At 36.2% G+C, this 27,362-nt stretch overlaps 2 protein-coding genes across 3 annotated transcripts; both read right to left on the reverse strand.

Moving 5' to 3' along the window:
* Positions 1–288: 288 nt before the first annotated feature.
* On the reverse strand, positions 289–9,476 carry LOC117405184 (oxygen-dependent coproporphyrinogen-III oxidase, mitochondrial-like). Its single transcript, XM_034008035.3, has 7 exons — positions 8,760–9,476; positions 7,904–8,047; positions 6,258–6,368; positions 4,901–5,042; positions 2,919–3,137; positions 1,352–1,456; positions 289–1,261 (listed from the first exon to the last, which is right to left on the reverse strand). Exons 1-7 carry the CDS (start codon positions 9,292–9,294, stop codon positions 1,174–1,176), a joined length of 1,344 nt encoding a protein of 447 aa, XP_033863926.2. The 5' UTR covers positions 9,295–9,476; the 3' UTR covers positions 289–1,173.
* A 9,795-nt stretch (positions 9,477–19,271) lies between these two features.
* Positions 19,272–27,242, reverse strand: LOC117405499 (golgin-45-like). Of its 2 annotated transcripts, none has more exons than XM_059030050.1 (7): positions 27,132–27,242; positions 25,395–25,496; positions 24,220–24,653; positions 23,412–23,611; positions 22,108–22,236; positions 21,791–22,010; positions 19,272–20,576 (listed from the first exon to the last, which is right to left on the reverse strand). In XM_059030050.1, the coding sequence occupies exons 2-7, from the start codon at positions 25,417–25,419 to the stop codon at positions 20,391–20,393; spliced, it is 1,194 nt and encodes a 397-aa protein (XP_058886033.1). In that variant the 5' UTR covers positions 25,420–25,496; positions 27,132–27,242; the 3' UTR covers positions 19,272–20,390. The 2 variants fall into 2 exon arrangements, with proteins under 2 accessions (XP_058886033.1, XP_033864487.3); XM_034008596.3 differs by having other exon boundaries at positions 24,220–24,659.
* Positions 27,243–27,362: the final 120 nt, after the last annotated feature.

Below are 27,362 nucleotides of genomic sequence, written 5' to 3' on the forward strand. Positions count from 1 at the left end.
GAGAATAGAAGTAGGGCTGACAGCTGGAGATTTACCAAAACAGACAAGCCTAATAATGTGACTCCTATGTTATGCCTGTTTAAAACAATAAATACTCAAATTGGTAAAAAAAAAAAAAAAAAAGTTATATATTATACATTGAAATATTGTGGTATTAATTGGTTATTAACTTTACAACACTGATTTTGCTCTAGAACATATTTAAGGTTAAATAATGAATGCCCAAGACAGAGCTGGATTTGCTTTACCAATTAAAAAAAAACTTACAAACAAGTGACTGAAAAGGGATGACAGCTATACAATTTTACTTTACTTTTTGTTGCGTAAATAACCAAGAAGATTTTATAAAACTTGAGAAAAGGCATATAAATATGTAACTTTACAGCTTTTACACTTGCAACACAACGCATCAGTATAGCACATGAATAAATACAATAGACTGACACTAGTCCACACCATGTTCAATCTCAGTTATGGCAAAGGCTTAAACAAACTGAAAGCATGCTTGTCCAGAGTAAAAAGTAATCCTGAAACAGGCTGGCAACTCAGCCTTAAAATGGAATATAACAAAGAAATATGACATAGGAACAGCAGAAATGCATACAAATATATTATTTTCATTTCCACAATGCTTTCATTTTTGTTTTCAATTATTTAAAACATGAAGTGATTATTTAAGTGGGATTCTGCATCAATCAAACATCAGTGTTTCCATTTTCTTGTTGATTTGTTCTTTTCAAAACTATCATTCATTTTAAAATTAGAAAAAAATGGATTCTTCTTGATTAGAATTTTAAATGTTCTACAAAATTCTGTATATTGCAGTAGGTTTGCTTACTAACTGCTGTGCTTTAATGAAGGCAAGGCATCTGTATTTGATTTTGACACATTATAGGGAGCTTCAAGTTGTACAAGAAAAACAAAGTGTTTTTTATGACATACTTTGCAGATATAATAAATAAAAAGTTAAATGCACCCAAACTTTTCATAAACAATAACCTGAATGTTTGTTTCCAATACAGGTACTGAGAGTTTACTTTCAGCATCTCTTTTAAGGAGTCTCCTCATAACTTTCACCTATTGAGTGCAATGACATAGAGGTTTTGGGAGACATGCAGATCATCTAAATCAGTGAACTGAGGGTTATTGGTATTCATATCTGCTTCAGCTTAGTTATTGAGCCCAGTCTTTGGGATTGCGTAACACTTGCAACATTTCTGCTTCCTTTGTACCCTTAGGAGGTTCGTGCATGTACTCCCATCTGTGGAACAGTAAAGAAAACCATTGAAAACATGTCACGAGACTTGAACACAAAGCTAACAGTCTGGTACACTTTTTCACTTCTCCTCACCTTGCATTAAGTGGCAGAGACATCAAAATGCTTTCTATCCTGGACCCAGGTGTTGCAAGGCCAAACTTTGTTCCTCTGTCGTAAACTAGGTTAAACTCCACATACCTGTAAAGATGAAGAAGGGTGAGTAGGCTTAGAAAAAAAAAAAAAGAGCTAAGGATTCTGGAATCAGAAAAGCAAAAACAATGACTAAAAGCCTAACCTGGACGTAGCTGAGTTATGGGTGGTAAGAAATTAACTACTTAACAACTGTTTTTTTTGTTTTGTAATGAATTTCCCAGCTTACTGCACCCCGTCCTGGGTTACTGTGTGCATACAATTGCTCTGTTTATTTTGTAAAAAAGAAAACTAAAAACAATATGATTTTAAATAAATAAATATATATATATATATATATATATATATATATATATATATATATATATATATATATATATATATATATATATATATATATATATCTATATAGATATATATACTGCTGAATTAATTGTTCATTTAATTTTTGTAGATATGCATATTTATTTATTTTTATACTGCAGCATGAATGCATTGTTTTTCTGTCAAGCAAAACTACAGAAATATAGAATAAAACTGCTTACCTACATGTTTTTAAACACATTGATATGTACAGATGATATGTACAATAATGAAGCCTCAACACCGGTTAGGCTCAGAGACAGGCAAGCTTGGTAACTTGCTTGCTGGGTGTCACTCAACACAAACAAAACTGTTCACTGCATTTTAATACACACTGAGGTCTGTAATTCTTGCACCAACTTTAAAATCTGAACCAGTTTTTTTTTCCCCCCTTTTTGACTGAGTTTAACGTAAAAACGTATAATGTTTAAGACTGAACTTTTTTCTACTTAGATTTAATTACATGATTTCCTATATGGCTGTATCGGATGAGGTAGGGGAATTGTCTTAAATGCGTTTTGACTGAGTTTAACGTAAAAACATAAATCGTGTCACAATAATGTTTAAGTAAAGGAAGGAAGTTTAAAGCAACCATTCATAGTTTTATTTAAAATCGCTATTAGGTTTGAACTAACAGTTTAAAAGAAACAAGTGAAGATGGTATTCAAATGTTGTTAATTCATTTGATGTACACGGCCCATATATGTTTCTTGGGCTGTCTTCAAAGATATCGGAAGACTAAGCGGTAGTGAGACGCTGCTTGGCTTGGCTTGGCAGGCAGAGAGAGATAGAAACAGACAGGCTCTAACCTGCTTCACTGAATAGGGACCGGTCTGCGGCCCAAAATCAGTTCCATGAGGCCAAATGCAGACAGCCAATACCCCCCACCGATTGGGCAGTATTCTTACACAGCGCCTTGTGTTTTGGGCGCATGTCTTTCTGAACAGACCTGATGGAAGTCCACCACCTTTCAAACACTCTAATATAAAAATAAAAATAACATAAACTATACATCCAATAAAGATCTGCATAACATTCGTTATCTGCTTTGTGTTGCTGAAAATAAAAATCATTAAATGGCATCTGATGTTTTACCACTTTGTTATGTGCGGCACTTCAGTATACAACCAGGAGGATAGACCATCACCTGCCCCTACGAAGCTGCTGCCACTGCTTCTCCTCCGAGGTGAAAGAGTCGTTGAGGTGTTTCTTCACAATGGGTATGTAGCAGGGCACCACCGCTTTGGCACAGCTCCTCACAAAGTCAAACACATCTTCCTTTGTGGGGGAATCCAGGTCATCAAAGAAGATTCCACCGACTCCTCTTCTCTCCCCCCGGTGCTTAATAAAGAAATAGTTGTCGCACCTACAACAGCGGCAGAGCGAGTAGAGGAAACAGGGCAGATCAGTGGAAATATCAAACCTTGAATACACAAAATATTTTCTGAATATTTAAATCAACAACGGAATGCAGCTCAAACATTCTCATCAGGAGCAGGAGGCTGAAAAGACCACTTCTCCAGGGGCCATTATGAACCTGTGCCAGAACGAGCAGGTAGGACACATGAATCAATCAAAATGCTGAACTTTGGGAGGAGTCGGGAACCAATGAAATGTTTCTGATTGAACAAGTTGGAATTTAGCAGCCGATGTTATAAATTCAGAAAACATTTTGATGAGAGGACCCGAAGCATAATCGATGCAAGAACAAATTTTTAATATAAAACTACCCATTTCCCTTTCTCCAAAGGGAAGACCAATAATTTAAATATGTATCTTATTTCACCCCTAATTTAACTACTGGCACTCGTCTTTTTGGCTGCTGGTAGTAGATTTTCTACTGGTTCTCATCACTCTTGTATTTTTCATGATTAGTAATTGTATTGACAACAACAACTGAATTTGATACTAGTTAAACTGAAGTGAAGTTTCTTTCAGTGCTTGGATCCTCAATTGCAACAGCATTGTTTAACCCTGGTCCAGATTATTATGTTGTGAGGTCAAGCGGGCCAGGTTCCAGCAAGACAGTACAAAAAGGCAGCAGGAACATACCACCCAGTGAGCTCTCCCCTTGTGTCAGTGCAAACGGGAGATTAGCAGCAGAGAAATATTTTACAGAATTACAGCAAAACAGACCCCGGTCAAAAGGCAAGGCATATCTTGAAAGTGGTCTTCAGTTAAAAAAAAAACAAAAAACACCTGACTTGCTGATTGTTCTTTGAAATATTACGTTAGGGTCGAGTAATAATTTGTTTTAATGGTCAGGAAAACATTAAAGTGAAACCCACCCACCCAAAATTCACAATGACACAGTATTTCCAAGAAACCCAACCCAGATAACCGCTCACAGCCAGAGAATAAAGTTATCCTAATTGCACATTCACTGCTCTGTTTTATCTGTCTCTATCACAGGAGCCACTAAGAACACTGTCATCACCTAACCTTATCTCTTGAGGCAAGGTTTGTGGGTGTTAGAGATGACTGGCAGTAACTGAGGAATGTACAACTAATGACACCCCAAGAGTATCCGGAATCTTTCAACTGAGCATTGTCCACCAGACAGCTACAGCATGAACTAACTTTCCTTAAATCCATTCTCAACAAAAAGTCATTACAAGTTGTCCTTTTATGTTGGTAAGTGAAATTCAATAGGTGACTAAGTCTATATAGACCATCTCCAGCTTGTATATCATTCGAAAACAGCTTTATTGATTATCATAGCAAACTTTGTTGATTGATTTCCATTACATATTATGGTCAAAATGGGAAAAACAACATATAATCATCGAAACTAATATTGTGTAGTAAAAAAAGGCAATCCTCTTAAAAGCTCTGTAGTTATAAATCATGTTCAGGTATCAGCCATTGCTTAGAAGACATCATACAGTCTGTTTTTATGACTGTTAATATAAATTGAGTTCATAAGGCCTGCGTATGGAGCCTTTTATTACAAGAGACTTAATTGTTCACAGTTTGAGCAACCAGAATTCAAACTTGAAACATGTTAAATAAAAAAATTTAAAATATGTTTTTTAAATGGTGTCTATAAAAACTAAACTTTGTGGGTTATCCTGGTATCCTACTGTACCTTGCTAACACCGCCTGACTGAGTAAGGTTGTATTCCGTACCATTTTTTAAACTCCGGATACAGCTTCCTGTCATGTTTATCACAGGCATCCTTCAGGGTTTTGTGAAAATGAACAGCGTCCTCCTTATTAAGATATGTGGGTGTCAGGTCTGTTCCTCCACCAAACCACCACAGCTTTGAACCTGAATGGGGAATGAGCAGAACTATGATCCACTGGGTATTCGGCACAGAAACTTCTTATAAACTTCTCATAGTGTTGCCATAATACAGAAACATTCAATACTTTTAAAGGAGTGATAACCATGACTACAATCAATTTATATTAATAGCATTTTCAACAGCGGGCCCTATTCACAAAGCTTTAAATCATATTTATAACAAATATAAAGCTGTATTTCAATCAAAACATTTTCAAAATGTATACTGCAGTGCAATTTAGTTGATAATGGTAACGAATACTAATTTAGAAAATAGATACTGGCTTTTTTTAAATTTTATTTAAATACAGTAGCTGTACTCCCCTCACCTGTTCGTCAATGATTCACGAATTTACTTTAAGACTGATGCTCTCTCTCCCCTCAAATCAAAGCATAATTTGCATTAAACACTGGGATTAAATTCTCATCTCTGAAGATGGCAGTCTCCTATATTTCACCTGTTGGCAGATCACAGGCAAATTTCCCACTCCATAGTAAACGTATTACATGGGCAATTTGTCCACGTAACCAGGTCCATTGAGTGAATGTAGGGCATGGATATCAAATCTATTCAAAACTGCAGACAAATGGACATGCTATGAGGAGCTAGAACATTGTCTGCAACCTTAAATCCCAAATAACACAAGAACAAGATCCCTGTGCAATTAGACCTCCGATTGCTATTTTATTAATTCGAAAATAAAAACAACTCAGAAATACACTGACTGCCAAACAGAACAGAGAGGTTAAGTGAACACATTGTGTAACGAGACAATGCCTTCTGCGGTGATGAAGTAATTCGTTAGGATAGGATGGGTTGTTTTTTTCTGGGGCACGAGTAACTGTACCAAAAGAAAAAAAGAATGAGCAAACCCAGAAATTTGGGGGAAAAAGCAGCTTCTTCTGAAAAGTTCCATAGAGAATATTATTCTGACAACAACACCATTTAAAGATACGAAGAGGGGTGCTTTAATAACTTAGGAAAAAAAATAAAAATAAATAATGTTTTGGCATTTTTGTTTATGTAATTATGCACAAAATAGATAGAATTATGCACAAAATTTTAGCTCATGAAATTAATTACCAGTGATACACTCAACTCTTTGAACAGAACAAACAAACTCTAGGGTAGTTTTGTCTTGAGCTTCAAAGAAAAGAACAATCTGAAGGACATTTACAATGTGTCCGGGAAGAGCTTACCATCGGCTTCTTCGATTTCAAAGTATCTGTAGTTGAAATGTATTGTGGGGATGTGAGGGTTCTTCGGATGGATCACAGAACTAACCCCCATAGCACAGAATGGCAGCTTTCCTGCAAATCAAAACAGATCGGGAAGCTAAAGCTGATTTTCGGAATGGAACATTACTCAATTGTGACATCAGCAATCCTTACAGTCTAAAAGTCCACCAGCTCCCCACTTTGCAGCAGGGAGATCCAAAGGGAAGTGGCAACCAGGCTGTCAGCTGGTATCTATAATTTTCTGTTTAAAAGTGCAGTAGTGCATGGAGTTAACAAAATAATTCCAGCAAATCTTACCTAATATGCATTACATTTTTATATAAAATACAAACACATTTGGCTGATTCTTCAGAAAGACGCCCGAACACAACCAACATGTGTATCTGTTTTTTTTTTTTTTAAGTAACAGGGCGGAAATGCAGTATTGAAATATCTGGATACAGCAAGAAGTAAACTGGTCTTAAATCTTTCAGTTTTCATTTTTTGTTTAACTTTTAGGATTCAGGCAACGTAGAACTCTGGATGCATTTTGAATCTCAGAACTGTTAGAAGTAACCAATTTTGTTTTACAGAAATGTTGGAGTTCGGATGTGGTGCAGAAATAACTCTTATATCAATAACTCAGCAGGATACAGACAGCTTACAATCTTACAGTGTTATTACTGCAGCTCACAACATGTATGCATTGTTTTCCAACTTCTCAACTCACTTCCTGGTTTATCAATAAAGATCCTTAAATAACTTTATACAAACAATTAAAAGGCAAACACTAATACAATACTGCAAAGCAAGCTTAATACTAACAGGAGAGTTATTTACTTATTAGTCTTTTAACAGTATTTTTCATCTTATTTATTAATTGTAATACCGATGTTGGTTTATTAATTTAGAATATTTTACAGGAATGATTAATTTTGTAAATATAAATGTTAACCTAACACTGAAATAATTAACAGTCCTGAATGTTTTGGTCCTAAACAACAACACAAATAAGCTTACAAATCTATAGAGCTGTTTTTGTGTTTCACCCCACCCCAGTCACAAGCCACTGGGTTTATTCTATTACGTGAGTCCACAGAGACTGATGATTGGTCAGTAGCAATGTTTCTGCACACGCCTTCTGAAAGCTCTTTATGTAGAATGAGAAGTTAATGACTAGTTAAAATATATTGCCAAAACCCAGGTTTAAAAAAAAAAGGCCCTATAAGTAAATTTAGTTCATAAATAGCTTTGAAAATCTACCATTCAAAAAACAAATACACATTTACCATAATGTGTTGGTCTTTTATTTAGGAAAATGGAAGACCCATGAAATGACAGTAATTAAGTCGATTATTTTACTTGCTCTATGTATTTTAATTTGTTTTATAACAGAAAGGCGTCCCGATTGCTTGGAACCACCTTCAATATGAAATTGGTTTTACAGGAAAGCTTAATGGCCAGATAATGGGGTGTGTGATACTGTAACTGTTTAAACCTTCTTCTAAGCCAGGGTTATTTTTTCTTCAGCTTTTTTGTAGTCAGATGTATTCTGTTGGTATTTTATTTAAAATGTATTTAAAAAAAAAAAAGCATAAACACCTTTTATCCTCATTCTTTGGCCTTACCATCTTTCCTTTTAAGTGATTTCCCTCGGCTTCTTATCTGCTGGGCTGCTTCCTCAGAAAGCTGTCCGAACACAACAGACACGTTTACCCCGGCCTTCTCAAAAATGTTGCTGTCTTGCAGGACGCAGCTGATACCTCCACCGCCTGGCAGGGGAACAAAAATAATGTAAAATGCCAGTGTCCAGGCTGCACACACCAGCTGTCCACACACACTATCAGACAAAAATGCTGTGCCATGTAATGAAATGTGTGGTCTTAGAAAGATCCCAGACTGCACTGTAAACCAGGGATCACTACGCCACCTATGTTAATGGCTCATCCCAGAAAATAACTACTACACTCTGCATGTGGTCAGTAGCGGCTGGTGACGGCTAGGACAAGTTAATGGCTGCAGTGGAATTGTGTCAATAAATCAAGAGGCCACAGAATCATACACACAAAATGCAGTTTAAACAAGTTAAGCTTTTGTAAAATAGAACAATATATTTTAACAAGTGTTAAGGCCAAAATGCATATGAGCTGAAAGTTGCTTTTAAACAGAATCTGAATACAAATAAAAGTACATTATTCAAACTAAAAAGAGGAAGTTTATATCTAAATATCAAGTTTGTGTTACTGGTATTTAAGTGGTGTAGTACTGATCCAGTTGTCAATTTAAAAAGAATAGAAAAGCAGAAGTGAAATCAAATCCAGTTTCTAATTATTAAGTTACCAACAGCATTGCACAATAACGATGTCAGAGCCAACATTGTACAAACGTGAACGTTTGCACGTAGCCTCGTCACCCACAAAAGGAATGCAACACTAACATAACATGCTTATTTTCACACAATAGAAAAAAAAAAGTTCACTTTACCCTCTTTCCTGTCCCAGCGGTCCACTTGAAAAGTTCCACCATCTACCTCAGCGAGAGCTTTGCAAAATTCTGCTTGTGTTTGCAAAATCATCATCTCCATCTTCGTCCTCATTTCTTCCTTATTTTTCTGCAGGACTTGGACATCTGTCACTGGTTCAGACATAAAACATTTGCACTTCTCCAAAATATCATCTGCATCATTTTTGCCTGTCTCAGAATGAACGGCCACTGTAGATTTCATCTCAGCTCTCTGAAAGTGACTTAAACCAGCAACCAGACCCGCTACCAGCGCAGCACCAGCAACTAGCCGGACTTTCTTACCGTTGGACCCAGTTGCACTTCGATCCCCTGTTATACTTGACTTGTATCTCACGCTGGAAAGTTTAAAGCCAGCATTTGAGCGCTGCAGAACTAGTGTTTTCAATGGATAATCTGAGTTCGAAATTGCACACCTGCTGCTGCTGAAATGAGGCAAAAGAAGCTTGACTTTTGAGGGAACCGTCCTACCGACCCCAGCAAAAAGTAAAGAAGACATGATAGGAGTCAAATAAAATAAAAATGTAAAAACCAAAATAAACGCCAAATCCTTTGTAATTGCTGGAGGAGAACACTACGTCTTCCTGTATCTGCGATGTACTGTGGTTATGCGTGGTAACTCATAAGCACTTTTCTATAATACCAAGTTCTGGGAATCGTAGTTTGCAGATCTCTTTCAATCCGATACGCGGATACAAATATCGAGGTAATGTAACTACAATCCCAGAAGGGAGTGCGCGTCTGTGACATTTTAGGGGGCGGGTCTGTCATACAGTGGCACCAAAAGAATATTAATTAATGCAGTTCTTTAAAAATGTGTCGGTGTGTCTGAGTTTAAATTGAGCCAATTCCACAAAATAATAATTTGAGGAAAATGTTTTATTTTTGTTTTGTCCAGCAAGGCTATAAAAATGTTTTCTGTCAAGATGGGGATAAACTTATGGGCCAGTCCCCTGCTTGAATTGGCTGTGCGTACCAAGATTTCTTTCACTTCAGGACAGGAACCAACTGTGACACGTGAGGTGCACATTGACATCTTGTGGTAGAAGGGGGGTACTGTAGGTTAATTACTTGCGTGCAGTCAGAGCAGTGTGAACGGGAACATCCATACTGCAAGGAACATTTTCTCATATCTGTAGGGTTAAATGTATTCATCTTTGTGACAGACTTTCTAAAACTGATCATGCTTCATTCCAAATGCTAATGCAATGCCCAGCTGATAGAAAAAGAAAGGCAAAAGTCATTATTGCTTATGTTTAAGGTTCAATTGAAGATCTTCAAGTTAACAAAACAAAATAAAAACATAAACTCTCTCAGTCAAGCAAGTGGTTATAGGCGAATAATTTGAAAAACAAATTACTAATGTAAAAGACTAAATTGAAATAAGCGTATTCTTCCTAATATCAGAAATCAAATGGCGTGTGCACACTGGTATACCGATAGCCTAGCTGGTAATTAAAGACATACACCCTTCCCCATGTCTACCCTGTGCAAGGGGCGCTATCCGCTGATGGGTAGCAAAAACAGTACCTCTGGCGCTGATTCAATTACCTGGTAAAGTTATTCGATTATGCAGTTGTGAATTAGGCTAACTCTTCACCAGTTCAGAGGAAAGTGCTCAATTTTAAAAGGCAGGCTTTAAACAAGCAAGACCGGTATAAGACGGATTCTTTATTATTATTATTATTATTATTATTATTATTATTATTATTATTATTATTATTAATAATAATAATGGTATTATTAATAGCATTAGTATTTTCACAACTAATAAGTCATAATAGTAATATTACACGAAGCGAACAGTAGCCTTCAATATGTACCGTAAAGTTTTAACACACACGACAGTCCTGGCTGAAACTCGACCTTTCTTGATTAGTATTGTGCAGGCCTCCTTAAGTTAAGGCTTGCAGAAAGTAACTCTGTCTCAAAAATCTGAAGCAACATACAATTTACCATCAAACACATACACATGATGAATAAAACCATCCTTCTCTGCAAAAGTACAAAATGCCAAAAAAAACTACGCACGCGCAGACCCCACTGCTTCAGATGTCCCTCCCCTTTGCTGCATGTTTCAGTCTCCATGACAACAGCTGCTAAACCCCGTTGAGCAGCCTATGTGTGCGTCACATCAGACAGTGTACACGGTTTGTAGCCATATTATTGTATACTTAATTGGATCGGGGACAGGTAAATTGATGAAAACAATAAAAAGAGACAGGATAGGGTTGGAAGAATGCATTACTGTTGAATTGTGCATGTATTATAACTGATCTGCGATCATTGAAGCAAACTAGGAACATCACTAGTGAATTGAAAGCAAAGCAAGGGGATTACAAATTAGCTACGCTAAGAGGATAATATACTGTATCACATTGCATACTGTATTTATCATTGTATGTCATTTATTTACGAGGCAACGTTTAAACAATATATACCACGCTGTTTGAGACTGATAATTGTAATGTAATTATTTGCCATGGCCTTGTAATTGTACTGTAACTGCACTTTCACAGAAGATAGGGCTAACATGTTGACGTTATATATTTTTGGACTTTGAATCCAATTACCCAAACATGTAGTGGTTCAATTCTCTAGGGAGAGTTTCAATTTTTATCTTTTAGCATTCCCTGTAGGGTAACATTTCCATAATGGCTGCTATACTGCAGTGATGTTTGGGTTTTAGATGTTGATTCAGAGATTCTCACAGCCATCCATTAAAAATGACCATTTGGCTGCCATATTTTCTTCCTGTTGCATAAAAGCTACATTTCAGGAACCTGTATTTATGTTAGGCTGTGCCATGGGGATATTTTATTTGTGTTCACAAAATCAAACATGTGTTGCATGTCTGTGATTTACTACTGTGATTTACTTCATTTTTAAAAAATGTTGATGTACAGTATATTAATCATTTTAAAATATGATGTTGGTATTGTGTTATACACTAGAGAAATTACTAGGGCTGCAACGAAGGGTAAATTTTGACCTTCGAAGGTTCAGAACACATTAACTACTGTACCGTACAGTATGTTGTGTATTGTCATGGAAGCCTTGTGTGGAGCATTGCCTGGATACGTTTTAAGAGATCCATTAGCTTACACTACATGCAGTTTGCGCTTTAGTGGAGCAGCTTATATTTTCTATTATAACAGCTTAGTTGTGATTCTCATTTAAAAAATAAATGTTTAAGAAATTCCAACTCTTTTAAAACATCTCCTGGTTCTGCTTCACTTGTAAGTGCCAACATTTGTTTACTGGCTTATCTTTCTTTACTTTAAAAAACATAAATGTTAAAAGAAATACATACTTGGTCATACATACTTGCTTTAGGCAGATGTAAGTAAGTTTGGTAAGTTCTGTGAGTCATTCAGTGCACATACCATTACAAATATATTTCTACTAGAGTAGAACATTGTGGTAGTTCAGGATTGAAGGCCACATGTCTATAGAGATCTGTGTACTTAGATTTTCTTTAATTTCTATGGGTTTGTTAAAATAATGGAATTACAGCATTGAGCAAATGCAGGAACAAAGTATTACATCCACTTTATTAATGTTTTCACACAGTCCCCATCTTGTTCCATCAGCTTATTTTATTTTGTGCATCATTGATTTGAAATGACAATTAACTCCTGAGACAATTAGTCAAGGTGCCAGGTTCTTTTAACAACAACAACAATTTGACTGCTTTCATGTTAATTAGGAGTAAACTACTTCAAAGTGAAGAATGAATCAAAAGGAAGAGATTATCAAGACATCACAGGAGGAATATGAAGTTGACTTTGAGAAAGACCTCGACTGGTTAATAAACGAAGAGGGCAAAGCAAATAAGGCATGTCATTTAATTGGATTTTATGTAACAGTAGGTTCTAGTATATTTACATACAGATTAATATGGTTGTGTCCTTGGTGTATTAATGTATACTTGATACATCAGAAGACTACATCAGTTCTCTCCTGTTAAAACAGTCTTGTTTTGTAAAACAGTTTGTGAAGCTGCTTTCCATTGCACATGCCAATGGTGCAAGTACATTATTATTATTATTATTATTTATTTATTTGCAGACACCCTTGTCCAGGGCGACTTACAATTGTTACAAGATATCGCATTATTTTTACATACAATTACCCATTTATACAGTTGGGTTTTTTACTGGAGCAATCTAGGTAAAGTATCTTGCTCAAGGGTACAGCAGCCATGTCACCCACCTGGGATTGAACCTGTGACCTTCCGGTCAAGAGTTCAGAGCCCTACCCACTACTCCACACTGCTGCCCCATTATTTAAAATAAGATTAAGTGTCCATTAGCCTCTTCATATCTCCCTGATTATCAGAGATTCAGTGCCCATTAGCCTCTTCATATCTCCCTGATTATCACAGATTCAGGTTTGTCCCTTGAGCATTCATCTTTTTTTAAAAAAAAATCTGATAATAGCCAAAAATTCAGTTTGGCCCTATTTGCAGGTAAGGGACAATATAATAATATAAGAAAATTAAGGATCACTTCAATCTGTTTTGTTATGTTTAGACCCCCCACCCCCCCCCCCCCAAAAAAAAACCCTAAACAAAACAACAAAAAAACATAACAAAACAAATGTGAATTGCTATCTAGGAGGAAGCCAGGAAGAGAGAGGAAGAAGAGCAAAAAAGACAAGATAACGAGAATGCCTTCCACGCCTGGATGATGAAGAAGAAGGATCAACTGCAGGAGGAAAGGCGAATCCACAGGGCAAGGGAAATGCAAAGAATGAACAACACGGTAAACTGAGACAGTTGCACAGAAATATAAAAACAATCCCTTCCTGTAGAGTAACAAGCATCAAGTTGGCAATCTTGTCTGTAGTCATTCACGCCTGTGAACAAAATACATTTCCATTCACTATAGAAGAAGGTTCCGTTAAATTAGTATTTTTTTTTTGCCCAATTGAGACATCTATAGGGCTGATGATTTTCCACGATCATGGAATCACGGACGGAATCGTAGAATTAGGCATTGGGAACGGAATTGGCTTTTTGGGAATGGAATTGTGCTTTGCAACTGCACCTTTAAAAACGAAACAAAACCAAAAAAACTGTGCAAACAGTCTTTTACCGCTGTTATTTTCCTATAAAAAATAAAGGATTGCTTTGAAAACTACAGTACCCAATGACATTTGTATAAAACATTTTTGTATGTTTATTTGGATCATTGGATAACAAGAAAACAGGTGGTTTTGTGGGTGTTATGCTGATGGACTGTCTGTCTCTGTTGCTGTGCTGCCTGTGTGCTGTGTGAGTCGAGTTGTTTAAAAAAAGCAACTAGCTGTTTTGTGAGAGTTCTATTCAGTGGAATCATTTTGGAGTTGTATATACAGAAAAGTGAAAAGTTAAAACGTGTAAGTCTTGTTCAATATATGAACATTAAGTTAATGTAATATTTATTATTCCTTAAAAATGTCCAGCGTAAAATACTCTGGTCCGCCTACTCCTAATTTTTTTCCAGTCTGGCCCCCTTAAATTTATAAAACTAGTTGAAGAGCCGTGCTCTAACTAAGGCAATGTCTGTCCAGGCGTTATTGCAGATGAAACTACAGATGGTAGAGAAGTGTCCTGAACATTGTATTTAATTTGTAATTTTATGAAAATTGTATATTTTTGTAATAATGCCACCCGTTTGACTATTCTGTATATTGTAATGCCAGCAATAAGCAGTTTTTTCAAAACACCTTTTTTGTTGAATGACCTACAGTACATTGTTACTAGTGGACTGCTTTAAGAAAGATTTTTCCTGAAAACTACAATATCTCAGGGACTTAAATAAAAAAATGAATTCAATAGATTTTTAATGTAAAAATGTTATTTATGTTCAAATTACGGTGTTCATTCTTAATAAATTGGTAAAAAACAGAATTGGTCATTTTGAAAAACAGAATGTGCCATTCCCAAGAATATATTTGATTGGTTTGTTCTAATGGATGCACTAATCTTCTAATTATCTGACAGAAAGCAAATGTTTTCAGAAAACCTCATTATTAATACCAGTATCACAATGTAAACATAATCACATTCTCTTTCACTGAAAATATTATTCCAAAATTGTTACAAGGTGTTGATACTTGGGTGAGAAAATACTGGTGAGAATTATTACTGAAACACTGCTCAGATTTGTAACATTGACTCCAGATAAACCCGTAGTATACATTACAACAATACAAAATGATTGAACAACACAGGCTAGGTCAGGCTACCATGAAGATTTTAGTACCATCATTTAATTTTTTTTTAAAAAGTAACATTTAAATAGGTAGTACTTCTAAAATAAGCTGGCAAATATATTAACTTTTTTTTTGTCAAATTGTAAATTGTTTTTTTTTTTTAATTTCAGTGCTCTGGTATCTTCTCACAGCAGGAATCCCCAGATGCTGAAGAGGCTTTCAAACAGTGGTTGAAACGGAAACATGAACAACAGTTAAGAGATAGACAGATCAAGAAATGAGAAGACAGGAAGAGGAAAATATCTGAAAGAGAGGAATGTGAAAAAAGCCTTTAAATTGTAAGTTCTCATTCCTGGCTAACTATATGTTCCTTAATGAATTATACATTTCACAGTGGCTACGGCTGAGAGATGTATGATGCTTTTGTAACGGGCAGTGTTGTGTGATGCACTGATATTACGGATTCTGTCCTCTGTTAGTGAGGCGAGATGAGGTTAAAAACTCTATAACCACAAATGCAGACGAGCCTGTCTCTTTTAAATCGTGGTTAAGACGAGGGGTTTGCCGAGAGCCCAATACTTATACTTAGGAAACCAATATGTACAAATACTCATACTTACTCGGATGACATCACCGGAAGTGGTTTGGGCTAAAACCGTTGAAATGGATCTCTGGCCCTGATTTTCTCTCAAACTGACCATACAGTGTTTTAATGTTTATTTAAGAATATCTTTTTGAATTCCTAATCTGTATTTTATTTCTTGTAATGCAAACATTTATATATTATCAAATTATAATGGGGTGGTAATTACATAGTGGAGACCATTTAGACCAGATTATTTGGGGATTTGATGGATTTACTGTGATGGAGAGGTACTTGTGTACAAAGAAACTATTATTTTTTAATATTAGGCTAATAACTGCTTATTGAATCTGCCACCTCAAAATTGACAAAAACACAGATGTTTTCCAAAAGCTTTGGAAAGGGATATTCAATGTCTGGTGAAAAAATACATGGCCCTTTAAACCACGCACACAACTTGTGGGAAAAAAACCATCGCAAACAACTTGTGGAACATATCTTTGCCATATAAAATGTCTTCTTAATATTGAGTGTGAGCACAGTAAATTAAAAGAGGAGTTATTAGTTATTTTACAAGCACGAGCTTAATTGCTGTCTGTGTGTATACCTGTACCAGTACAAAATTAAATCACATCCCTGATCTCAAATAAAATAACAAGGAAAATGAAAAAAAAACACTCCCACGAAAAATGTCTCCTTGATAAGGATTAGATTACATTGGTTTAAGTAAAACACGGAGAGGAAGACTGAACTTAAAGACACCGCAGCACAAGAAAAAAAAGAAAACCACAAAGAAACACATAAAATTGTCTGTTCTTGGAAAAAACACAAAAATATCTTTACATAAATTATACACTAACTATTTTTTTTTTTTCAAATTAAAATACAATTATTTACACAGTTGAGCACATGCAGAAACTGAAGGACCAGCCTTGAAAAGCCCAGTATCAGCTCCACTATGTCAGACTGTATCACACTGGTCCCTCCTCCTTCTGCCCTGGATTGGCTCTCTATCCCTATTGGAGCCGGGAGCTGATTTAGTGCATTTTATTTACACACACACCTATATATGTATGTTGTTTTTTTCACTGAATAACGAGTAATAGCAGAATTTCTTATGTATTACTTGTAATCGGAAAAAATGGCCATGCTTGTTATGAATATTCTTTTGTACTCGTACTCAGGCTCATTCCTAGTTAAGTCGCTTGCGTGTGCGAGGTTGACGGTTTGCACCAAGCCTCAGCCCTGTAACACTTCTTTATTTGGGAATGATTAAACTGTCATATTTGTTTACTGTATATGTATTTGGTTATAACGTCCTTCCAACGGGTATGCTTGGGGAATTAATAGGCTCAGTTGGGAGTGAAAGGTCACAGCAGGTGAAGAAGAAAAAAAAGAATGCAGTTTACCAATGACCTTCCTATTAACTAACACGCAGTCTTCGACTGCATTTGCATGTGGCTGAGAAGGAAAAAGGCAGAAAAACATGCAGAAAAGCAGGCAGCAAAGGAACGCTCCAGGAGGCTGGTGATAGAGGCTAGGAGAGCCAGACGGATGAAAGATTTACTCTACACTACCAGTGGGGCCAAAGCGTTCAAGTTTGTGGACAACTACGGCTACCGGTTTTGAGGTTGGCCTTCAATAGTCAAGCCACAGCTACAATACCTCATAAAGGTGCGCTAGAGGCAGAGGAAATTCAATAAAGAAAATGAAGCCTCCTTATGACCTGCTTTATTTCCATGCTCTGTAGTAACATTCATTCAGATTGTCCAGGTTGGTGATATACATGTGTTTTCAATGAATAAGTTTCATGTTTTTCTCTTGTAGTCTAATTGAATAGTAAGTTTAATTGAGTAGCGCACCATAGGTAAGTAATGCAGGTCATAAAGCAGCTCTTTTTTCTTTTTACATTTTAGCAAGTTGCTGTTATTATATAAAGCTACAAAAGACTTTAAAATGGAATTCTTTATAACAATATTATTATTTTTTTATAAATATTGGATCTTATTAGCAGTGGAATAGGGCTACCTGTTGTAGGTCTACCAGTCCTTTGGGAAATGTGTTCATATTATGATTGCATTATTTTCCTTTCCTTCATGGTTAGTGTTTCAGAGTTTAAGTACAATTAATATTGGACAATATATATTGCAAAACTGAAGGGACAGATGAACTAAGCTTACTTTTTTGCCTGCAGTTATCAAATGAAACTTAATGTATATATTTTTGTAATATTCAATAGTATTACAAAAGTTCACAAACTATGATTGATAAAACCTGTGTAATTTCAAGGCATTTTGAAACTTTTAATCAGGGTTCTTATGAAGTATGCCTCTTTGAAATACAACATAAGCGTTTAATAACCAAGTAATTATTTAAATTCAGTAGTACCTTGGTATTGTGTCAAGCCCTCTTTCTAGATATAAACGTACGTAAATATGTGCATCGTTTACTTACAATGTACATACATAGGAATATGTTTCCTGTTTGTATTCATTTTAAATATTATTTTTAAAATAAGGATAATTGCCTTTGAGTCTAACTGATCAAGCCTACTAGTACCATTTTATGGTTTTACCTTTTGCTGGGACTGCTATATTTTCAATATTTTAATAAGTGTGCAGACTATATTTTTATTAAACAAAATGTATTATACAGTGTGACATGAGTGTACAAAATACTTAAATATAAAATTTAAAAATATATATGGTTACCATGTGTATTGTCAAATATTTATTTTGCATATACAGTGAAGTAGCCTTTGAAATTATTAAGTTGTAAATTATATCAAATAGTATACATAGGTACATATATACAGTAATCTGTATTGCACTTATTTATGAACATCAGCACCCTCTTGTGCATAAAAAAAGAAATGCAATTTATTAGAGATTATTAGAGACACATTGCTACTGGCACACAGTTTTTGGGTGTATGGGCAATGGCCCTCCTTCCTGACTTATATCTCGCATCGATTCTCATACTGAATACTTACACCCATCCCAGCTACTAAGTGGCAGCAAATCCCTAAATTTCTACTGGAAGATTATACACTTGCTCGTATGATTTAAAGCTATATTCCAGTTCAATAGGGAGTATTTGCACGCTTGTGGAATTTAAAACAGAATTGCAAATTGTGGCAAAATGTTAAACAATGCATAAACACACAAACATCCCAGAAGAATATGCCAGTGATAAGGATTTTGTTGTGGAAGACAGCAAAGGAAATAAGGTACAATTGGAAAAAAGTGTACAAGTACTGATGAGTTACTATACATACTGTCAGAAAAAAACCTGTAAGTAACCATCAGTAATTTCCTACAGTATATGAAAAGCAAAAGCCCCGAAAAGAAAGATTTACATAACTCAAATAGCTAAAAATAAGCACCGAAAAATGAAATTAATAAAAATAAAAGTTATATTATATATTTTATTTTGTAATTGAGCATTATTAATAATAACGCACCAATTATTTATATTGTAATGTAAATTTAGGACACTAAAGCTTTTTAATGTTTATTATTTATAATAAAAAGCGTACAGGAACCTAAAGTAAGTTTTATCCTTTAAAACATTTTGGTATAGATCGGGTTATTTAAAATTGTTCACAGATTAACTAGTTCACTGCCCTTAATACTTAATAAAAGTCACTTAAAGAATTACGTGTGATAGAGACCAGACAATGACAAGTAACATTTAAATAAATACTTGTTTTTATTGCTCATCTTATTTTCGTAAGTGTAAATTCACAATAAAAATACCAATGATGCACCACTGGGTTACAACCATCGCTTCTTCGTCAGACACACAATATAAACCTTTGGAAAAAGAAAGCATAACAATACAATTCCTGATTACACCTGAACACATCAGATTCCATGTGTCATAACACTGTTCTTATACTATGCTGGTATGTTTGTCTACATCTCTGTATTACATTTACAAAATAAACAAACAAGACACAGCAGTGTGGAGTAGTGTTAGGGCTCTGGACTCTTGACCGGAGGGTTGTGGGTTCAATCCCCAGTGGGGGACACTGCTGTTGTACCCTTGAGCAAGGTACTTTACCTAGATTGCTCCAGTAATAACCCAACTGTATAAATGGGTAATTGTATGTAAAAATAATGTGATATCTGTAAAAAAATGTGAAATAATGTATAATGTGATATGTTGTAACAATTGTAAGTCGCCCTGGATAAGGGCGTCTGCTAAGAAATAAATAATAATAATAATAATAAAGACACCTTCCGATGTCGAATTCTGCTCCCTGCAAAACTCTAAGCTCTTGGAAAAGGTCTGATAAGTCACAGACAGTTTCACAACATGGTTTTCATTTTGAATTTCTGATCTCCACCCATATCTAGCAGCTGCAAAATACATTTGGTACTATATGTTCAGTTTCTCTTTTTGATGACTACCATCATAAAAATGCATAACTCAATGCAATAGGATATTGAAAAAATTGTTTTAATACTTGAGGAAATGGTTTTTAACTTGATTGATTTACTACAGACCATCCAAATATGGAGTAACAAACAAGTTCAGCTTCAACAAGTAATAAAAAATGTGATTGAAGTTGAAAACGAACACTGCATCATTCCCTTACTGTTTTGGTCCTGCTTTGACCTGCTCCCTCCTGTAAATAATGTTCAAACTGCATCCAAAAAGCAAAACTTGCAACAATGATGGTAAACAAATTTTTTTGTTACACTATCAGACCTACTGAAGTTTAATAATTTAAAATAGGCAATTTTATAGCACCTTTTTTGTACCTTTGAGTTTAGTGCAATACTAAAAGTACTGTACTGCACAGTTTAGAGCACTATCAGCTCCCCACTGCAGCGCTTACAACAATTGAAGGTAATGTTTTCGTATCTTGTGTAGGGATGAAACCGACCAATACTTTTCTTGTTAGAGAGGAACGGTGTAGGTAAGGGTTCCGAAAATGAAACTTCAGATGCATCTTCGGTACATAAAACAGGATCCAAGATTCTTAACACCTGGGCAAAAAAAACCAGGAGACATTTTATTGGTTTTATCTGGAATAGTCACAACTTTTATTTATTTTTTTAACAGAATTACAACTGTTAATTTACGGCTATAATAACAAAAACCCAGAGTAGAAAATTCTCCAGTCGTCTTGACATATTTGTATGCTACCTTTTACTGTACAAGAGACTAAAGGCCCTTACACACTAGACGCGACGCGAAGAGCGACACGACAAAGCGACGCGAGAAAATCAATAAAACCTATGCTTTTCAATAGCACCCTTCACACCAAAGGCGACAAGACAAATTCCAACGCGAGCGATGAAAAAAAAAATAGAACCTGGTCCTATTTTTGCGAATTCATCGCACGACAACTACACAACTGAGCAGTCAGAGAACAGCTTCATGTCATGTGGTTTTAAATCAAGCCATTTCACTTTGTGACGGGTGTCCACCCCTTGTGTGTATTTTATTATTTATGTAGGTATTCAATTATTATTATTATTATGATTATTATTATGATTATTATTATTATTATATAAATATATTGTGTTTATGTGCAGACAGACGTAAGCCGTCCGACATGATTATTTATTATTTAAGACAACGGTGAAAAGCTGTGCATTTGTGTTTTGTTTATTTATTTAAAAACCCCATGCAGAAGGTGACCCTCTCCCAACTTAATTCATTGATTAATTGTTGCTAATCAGGAGATGGTCACTTGTATAAAAACCTGCAGCTTTCTGTGCTCCAGGAGAGAGTTTCAAAGGTGAGATGTGAATCTAAATTAATAGAGAAACAATTGCTATATCTAAAATATACTTGTTTAGAATTGTTAGTGTTTGTTTTACTTTGGCCAGAGTGCCCTTTGCTTTGTTTTGTGTGTGGTTTTGTTTAAACTGTTTATTTTGTTAATTATTAAATACGAGCGCATCAGCACCGTTTTGCACGTACAACCATTGTTATTGTTTAATTTCCTGGTCTGACGGCACCACCCACACGCACCACAAATTTCCAGCTGTCGCGTCTGTTATCGCTTCTGATGTGCAGTGATCTCTCAGCGAATTTGTCGTGTCGCTCCAGTAAAAATCGTGTCGCGTCTGGTGTGTGAAGGCCTTAAGGACTATCCTGTCAACTGTTTTTTATTTATACTCTTACCTTTTCTTAATTTCATAGAATACTAAATAAAATGCTGTGTGCATACTTCAAGTGTAAACAATCATACCTTTTCTGCCATCTTTTCAGCTGGAGTATTGCAAATTGCAGTTGGTGGAGACGTTTTCTGGCTGTTACTTGTGTATGAATTGCCAAGGAGGTGAGCGTTCACTGCCTTAGCTAGCTTCTGATTGGCTGCAGCAAGCTCGCCAGTGGTGAGAAGCTGTGCACTGGGGTAATAGGTCTGCTGCCTGCCCCATTGCAAAGAAACCAAAAGCTGCTCTAGTGACCTGTGAATTTAAAAAGGGACAAGAGCTACTTTAAAAATACAGTTCATCCATACCCTATAATAAATCAACACAGGCCTCTGGAGAAGTGCATGTCTACCTGTGAGCCTCAGACATGTCTCTGGAGAACTCCTCCCGTTCGCTGAGAAGGTCTTGTATCGCTCCCTGAGCTTCCCTGGTTTGGCGCTGCAGTGCTGTCCTGGTACTGGTCAGCTCCTCAGCCATCACTCTGAAAAAGACAAAGATCCCCAACCAATGTTAAAGCCTAATGCTCTATAATACAGATAGATCATTTTAAAAACATGATTTTAAAGTCAATTTGGGCCTAGAAAATTGTACTTGGTATTGCCAGCAGTATAATATTGATGACATACCTAAATGTGACGAACTATACAATTTCAAGAAAAAAAAAGAAGAAAATGCGTTACGGCTTTGTTGGAAAATTGAATTTAACTTTATAAGAACTTTAAAAACGCTACATATGAACATAAGAAAGTTTACAAACGAGAGGAGGCCATTCGGCACATCTTGCTTGTTTGGTTGTTAGTAGCTGATTAATCCCAGAATCTCATCAAGCAGCTTCTTGAAGGATCCCAGGGTGTCGGCTTCAACAACATTACTGGGAAGTTGGTTCCAGACCCTCACAATTCGGTGTAAAAAAAGAGCCTCCTATTTTCTGTTCTGAATGCCCCTTTATCTAATCTCCATTTGTGACCCCTGGTCCTTGTTTCTTTTTTCAGGTCGAAAAAGTCCCCTGGGTCGCAATTGTCAATACCTTTTAGAATTTTGAATGCTTGAATCAGATCACCGCGTAGTCTTCTTTGTTCAAGACTAAGCAGACTCAATTCTTTGAGCCTGTCTGCATACGACATGCCTTTTAAACCCAGGATAATTCTGGCCGCTCTTCTTTGCTATTTTTGTGTCGTCTGCAAATTTAACAAGTTTGCTTACTATACCAGAATCAAAATCATTAATGTAGATTAGGAATAGCAGAGGACCTAATACTGATCCCTGTGGTACACCACTGGTTACCTCGCTCCATTTTGAAGTTTCTTTCTAATCAGTACTTTCTGTTTTCTACATGTTAACCACTCCCTAATCCATGTGCATGCTTGATGTCTTGTACTGTATGTAGCAAGGAAAACATTGTAGTATCTATATAAACCCATTTAATATTTTTTATGAGCTATCGATAGTTCTTGTTTGCTTTTAAAAATTGCCCTTGACCCCCTTTCAATATGTCTCATTTGCTGTGTTCCAATTTTGCAGCGCTGGTCACCGGAATCAAATGTATGCAATTAAACACATATAAAAAAGTGAATCTGGAGAAATATAAAAGGTAAGAAGTGACATGTTAGCAAGGCTAATGAAAATGTCTGTCTAGCAACAACAGTATGTAGTCACCTGCTGGCCAGGAACTTGCTCCGCCACACATCACACTGAATGGTCATGCGTTCAAGTTGCTCAGATATCCGAGTCAGGTTACGGCCTAGAGTTTCGTTTTCCAGGATAAGCTGGTTTTTCTCACGTGCCAGGCGCTCAAAATGGTACTGCAGGTCATCGCCCACCGAGGCCACCAGCAGCTTCTTCAGCTCACGGTTCACCTGCAATACAAACACTTCAAAGATGCTGTTCTAATGAAAACACAACTTTTTTCTTCAGTGTCTATTAATATTTTTGTGTTAAGAAAAATAAAGCATCCTCAGGGGGTTAGTGTAGGGGGAATGGCACCACCTGACATGTAATATGAGCATCGAAGATTCCAGACTGACAGTGCATTGTAAACCGACTTCCACAAAAGGTTTCATTTTTATTGGCCGATACACAAACTTGTTAGACTTGACCTACAAAAGAGCAGTGGGTTCCCATTCCAGTCCAGGTATTTACTTCAATCAGGCACTATATTAGTTAATTAAACCGCCTAAGTAGAATACAGTTGTGTTCACAATGGGTTTCTGGTATCGCATTAAATGTTGTACATGACTTGGTGCCTATAAGGCCTATAAGTATGCTTAATCACTAAATAAATCAACATCTAGGCCGATTTGTACAATTATATAGTTAGGGTAGAAAGCCATTTAGTAAGTAAAACTAAATGAGTGGTGTAAAACTGACAAACATCTCATTCCCCAAATACTACAAATCAGCAGGGGGGGGTTGAATTCTGCTTTCAGTCACTGTAGTACTATGTTCCTCATTAGATTCATCTCACCTCTGTCTGAACTCTGAGCTGGTTTGAAAGGCCCTCCTTATCCTGCAGCAGCTTCCTCTCTGAGTTCTGCAGCTTGTCCAGGGTGGCTTTCAGTTCCTGTGCTTCCCGTTGGGAGTCTATCGCTGCTTCTGACTGGACGACAGGCTCAATTTGTTGATGCCCTGTCAGCTCAGTCAACCTCGAGCCCTTCGAGGGGATAGCATGAGAAATGGCCGCTCGAGGAACCACAATACGGATGGCTTCCAGCTCAATGGACAAATCTTTTTGAATTCTACCCAGGTGAAGGACTCCAGGATTCTGAGGTGGGGCTGGCTTTGTCCTTGGGGCAAGCTGGATGGGGCTGCTCTTGCAGGGGAGCTCAGTGATGACCTCCAGGGATTTGGACGGCTCATCTGTCTCCATGCCGTCACCAGGGCCACGGACTGGCACCGTGGCTGGAGCTGAAGTGAGAAAACAAACAGTCACATTGCTTGCAGTTTGCTTTACAAGCTATTTCCATGAACCCAGAAAAGTTTAGTTAAAAAAGTGTTCTACTGTATTGTACAGAGACTTCTGTTTTCATGCTGTGTATTATGGACTGTGAAAGACTTTCTAGATAATAACAATGCTCCCAGTCTTCAAGTGAAGTCTATACCTAGGAGTGGAAAACAATGTCGACTGAAGCTAAGACAGTAATACTCAGTAGCATTTTTAGCTTACAATAAACTGCTTTTACTTGTTTCCACACTTCCATGATGGCAGCACTTGACTACAGGAAATAGTTTTAGCTTAAACCTCTCAAACCAAATAAATCAGAGCAGTGTATGAAAGTTTTCTCTTGCATTACTTAGAGCACTCTTTGGTATGTTCAGATGAGCAAAAAACAAGATCTAGCCTTCAGTGTAGTAAGTGTGAGATCCCATTACAATATTATAATATTGGCATTTTTTGTTGACCTTATATAATGTTCATATTTTTTTCTGTTACAATTGTCCTTTGAGTACTAAATACTGCTGTTAGTTAATTTCTTGATAATTTTCCATGAGCATCAGCTTCATAGGACGTGACATAGCTCACCACATCTTAGCATAAGACAAATGACCATTTTCTTCTGCAGTGTATCTTCCTCTTTCACTGAAACAATTATTTACAATATGTTTAACCAGCCACCATTTTTTTCTAATGACTTTTCTTACCTTTTACTTGTTGAACTGACGTCATTTTGTATAGTGTCCTCACCGAAATAAGGTAAAAAAAAAAAAAAATGAAGTAACTGTGTATATGTTTCTAAATGTCAACTGCAAAAAACAAAAGAAAGAAAGAAACATTTTACATACTTGTATGTTCATTAAACATTTAGGTGAATAATCCTTTTCAGCATTAAAAGGTAGCAATTCATGTTGGGTAAGTAGATACAGAGAATAAAAAAATATGATCCTTACATTATATATATATATATATATATATATATATATATATATATATATATATATATAATGTTTTTCAGTAATCCGTTGCATATCCGACTACAGTGGGACCAGAGTAAGGGCAGATATGTAAAAAGTCAGATGAATGAATCCTGTTTTAAATACCATTATACACAGCTGTAAGAATTACTATATTCACACAATTATTGTTTTTAGATTCAGCTTTTACTAGGGAGCTCCCCTTAATCCTTTGTTTAGAAAAATAAAGGGCATGGATGCAAAGACCACAGTCCGGATTTTCCGCTATGGGTAAATTGATTCACAACGTATGTGGACATGGACTTCATTAATATGAGAATGGAAGTATAGGTCTAGTGTGGTGGAGTGAAACTGGAGAGATTATTCCAGTTAAGACCAAATCATGTCTCCCTCCCATTAAAATGTAGAGGCGCTGTTTTGGTTGTTTTGTTATTTACTGCTATGATACTTCATCACTAATCACTAAGGGGCAGCAGTGTGGAGTAGTGGTTAGGGCTCTGGACTCCTGACCGGAGGGTTGTGGGTTCAATCCCCGGTGGGGACACTGCTGCTGTATCCTTGAGCAAGGTACTTTACCTACATTGCTCCAGTAAAAACCCAACTGTAAAATGGGTAATTGTATGTAAAAATAATGTGATATCTTGTAACAATTGTAAGTCAGCTAATAAATAATAATAATAATAATAATAATAATAATAATAATCACATCCTGAAAACTAACCTACTTTGGTCTACAGTTAGTATCAAGAAACCAACCAAATTCTAAGTAACCAACCATCTTTTTACTCTACACTAAATAGGGGTTTGCAGGTCAAGCGGGTTGTCAGACGCCTTATATCCATTACTGAGTTGTGCCTATTAATTTTTTTTGTTGGAAAGTTCCTGAATTAAAATGAACGTTTAAAATGTCGCGTTTTCAGGGCCACCGAAATTCTTGCAATATCGCTATACAGCAGCTATTCCTCTGCGCGCGCGCGCGCACGCGCACGCACACACAGACCTGAACCATTGCATTCATTGCACTATGTCGGTATATATCAAACAATGTATTGTGTGGCAATTTTTTTATTTTTTTAAAAGGGTTATTTTTTTGTTAATTATCCTGTGCACTACATGGAATCCCTTCTTGGCACCAATAGCACTGCTGTGGGGCTGCAATTACCTCGGTACTGAAATGCACTCATGTATTTCAAAGGGCTTACTTACACAAATGCAATTAGAATAAAGGTATTTATAAATTGTAATTTTTTCCCACATGTAAACAAGCCTATTCCGTTCTCTTATGATCTGATGTTGTTCAGATAGTATTTACATGTCACACACAAGCCAAATTTTCCACTGCAATTTTAGTGATCATCTGCGCCAAAAGTGGTCAGCAACAATACATAAAACAAAGAAACAAACGATCCACGTAGTCTGGTTTCGGGCTTGATAAACAAACACACAAGCAGACAGAAATGTACTTACCAAAAACGAATTCCATTTTAACTATGTAGGTGCACACACAACTACAGAATTCCCTGTTGTATGATGCAAAGGAAACCACTCAACCCTTTCCTGTGATGTAAACTTTGACCCGGCTACACATGCTTACTTAAATTAAAATGATAACATTGATGATTTATTTAATTAAAATAAACACATACACAATAAACTATAAGAAAAAAAATCTGTAATACGGAAAACGTAATGGAAAAC

This window comes from Acipenser ruthenus, chromosome 9, assembly GCF_902713425.1.
Source record: "Acipenser ruthenus chromosome 9, fAciRut3.2 maternal haplotype, whole genome shotgun sequence".
Taxonomy (NCBI): domain Eukaryota; kingdom Metazoa; phylum Chordata; class Actinopteri; order Acipenseriformes; family Acipenseridae; genus Acipenser; species Acipenser ruthenus.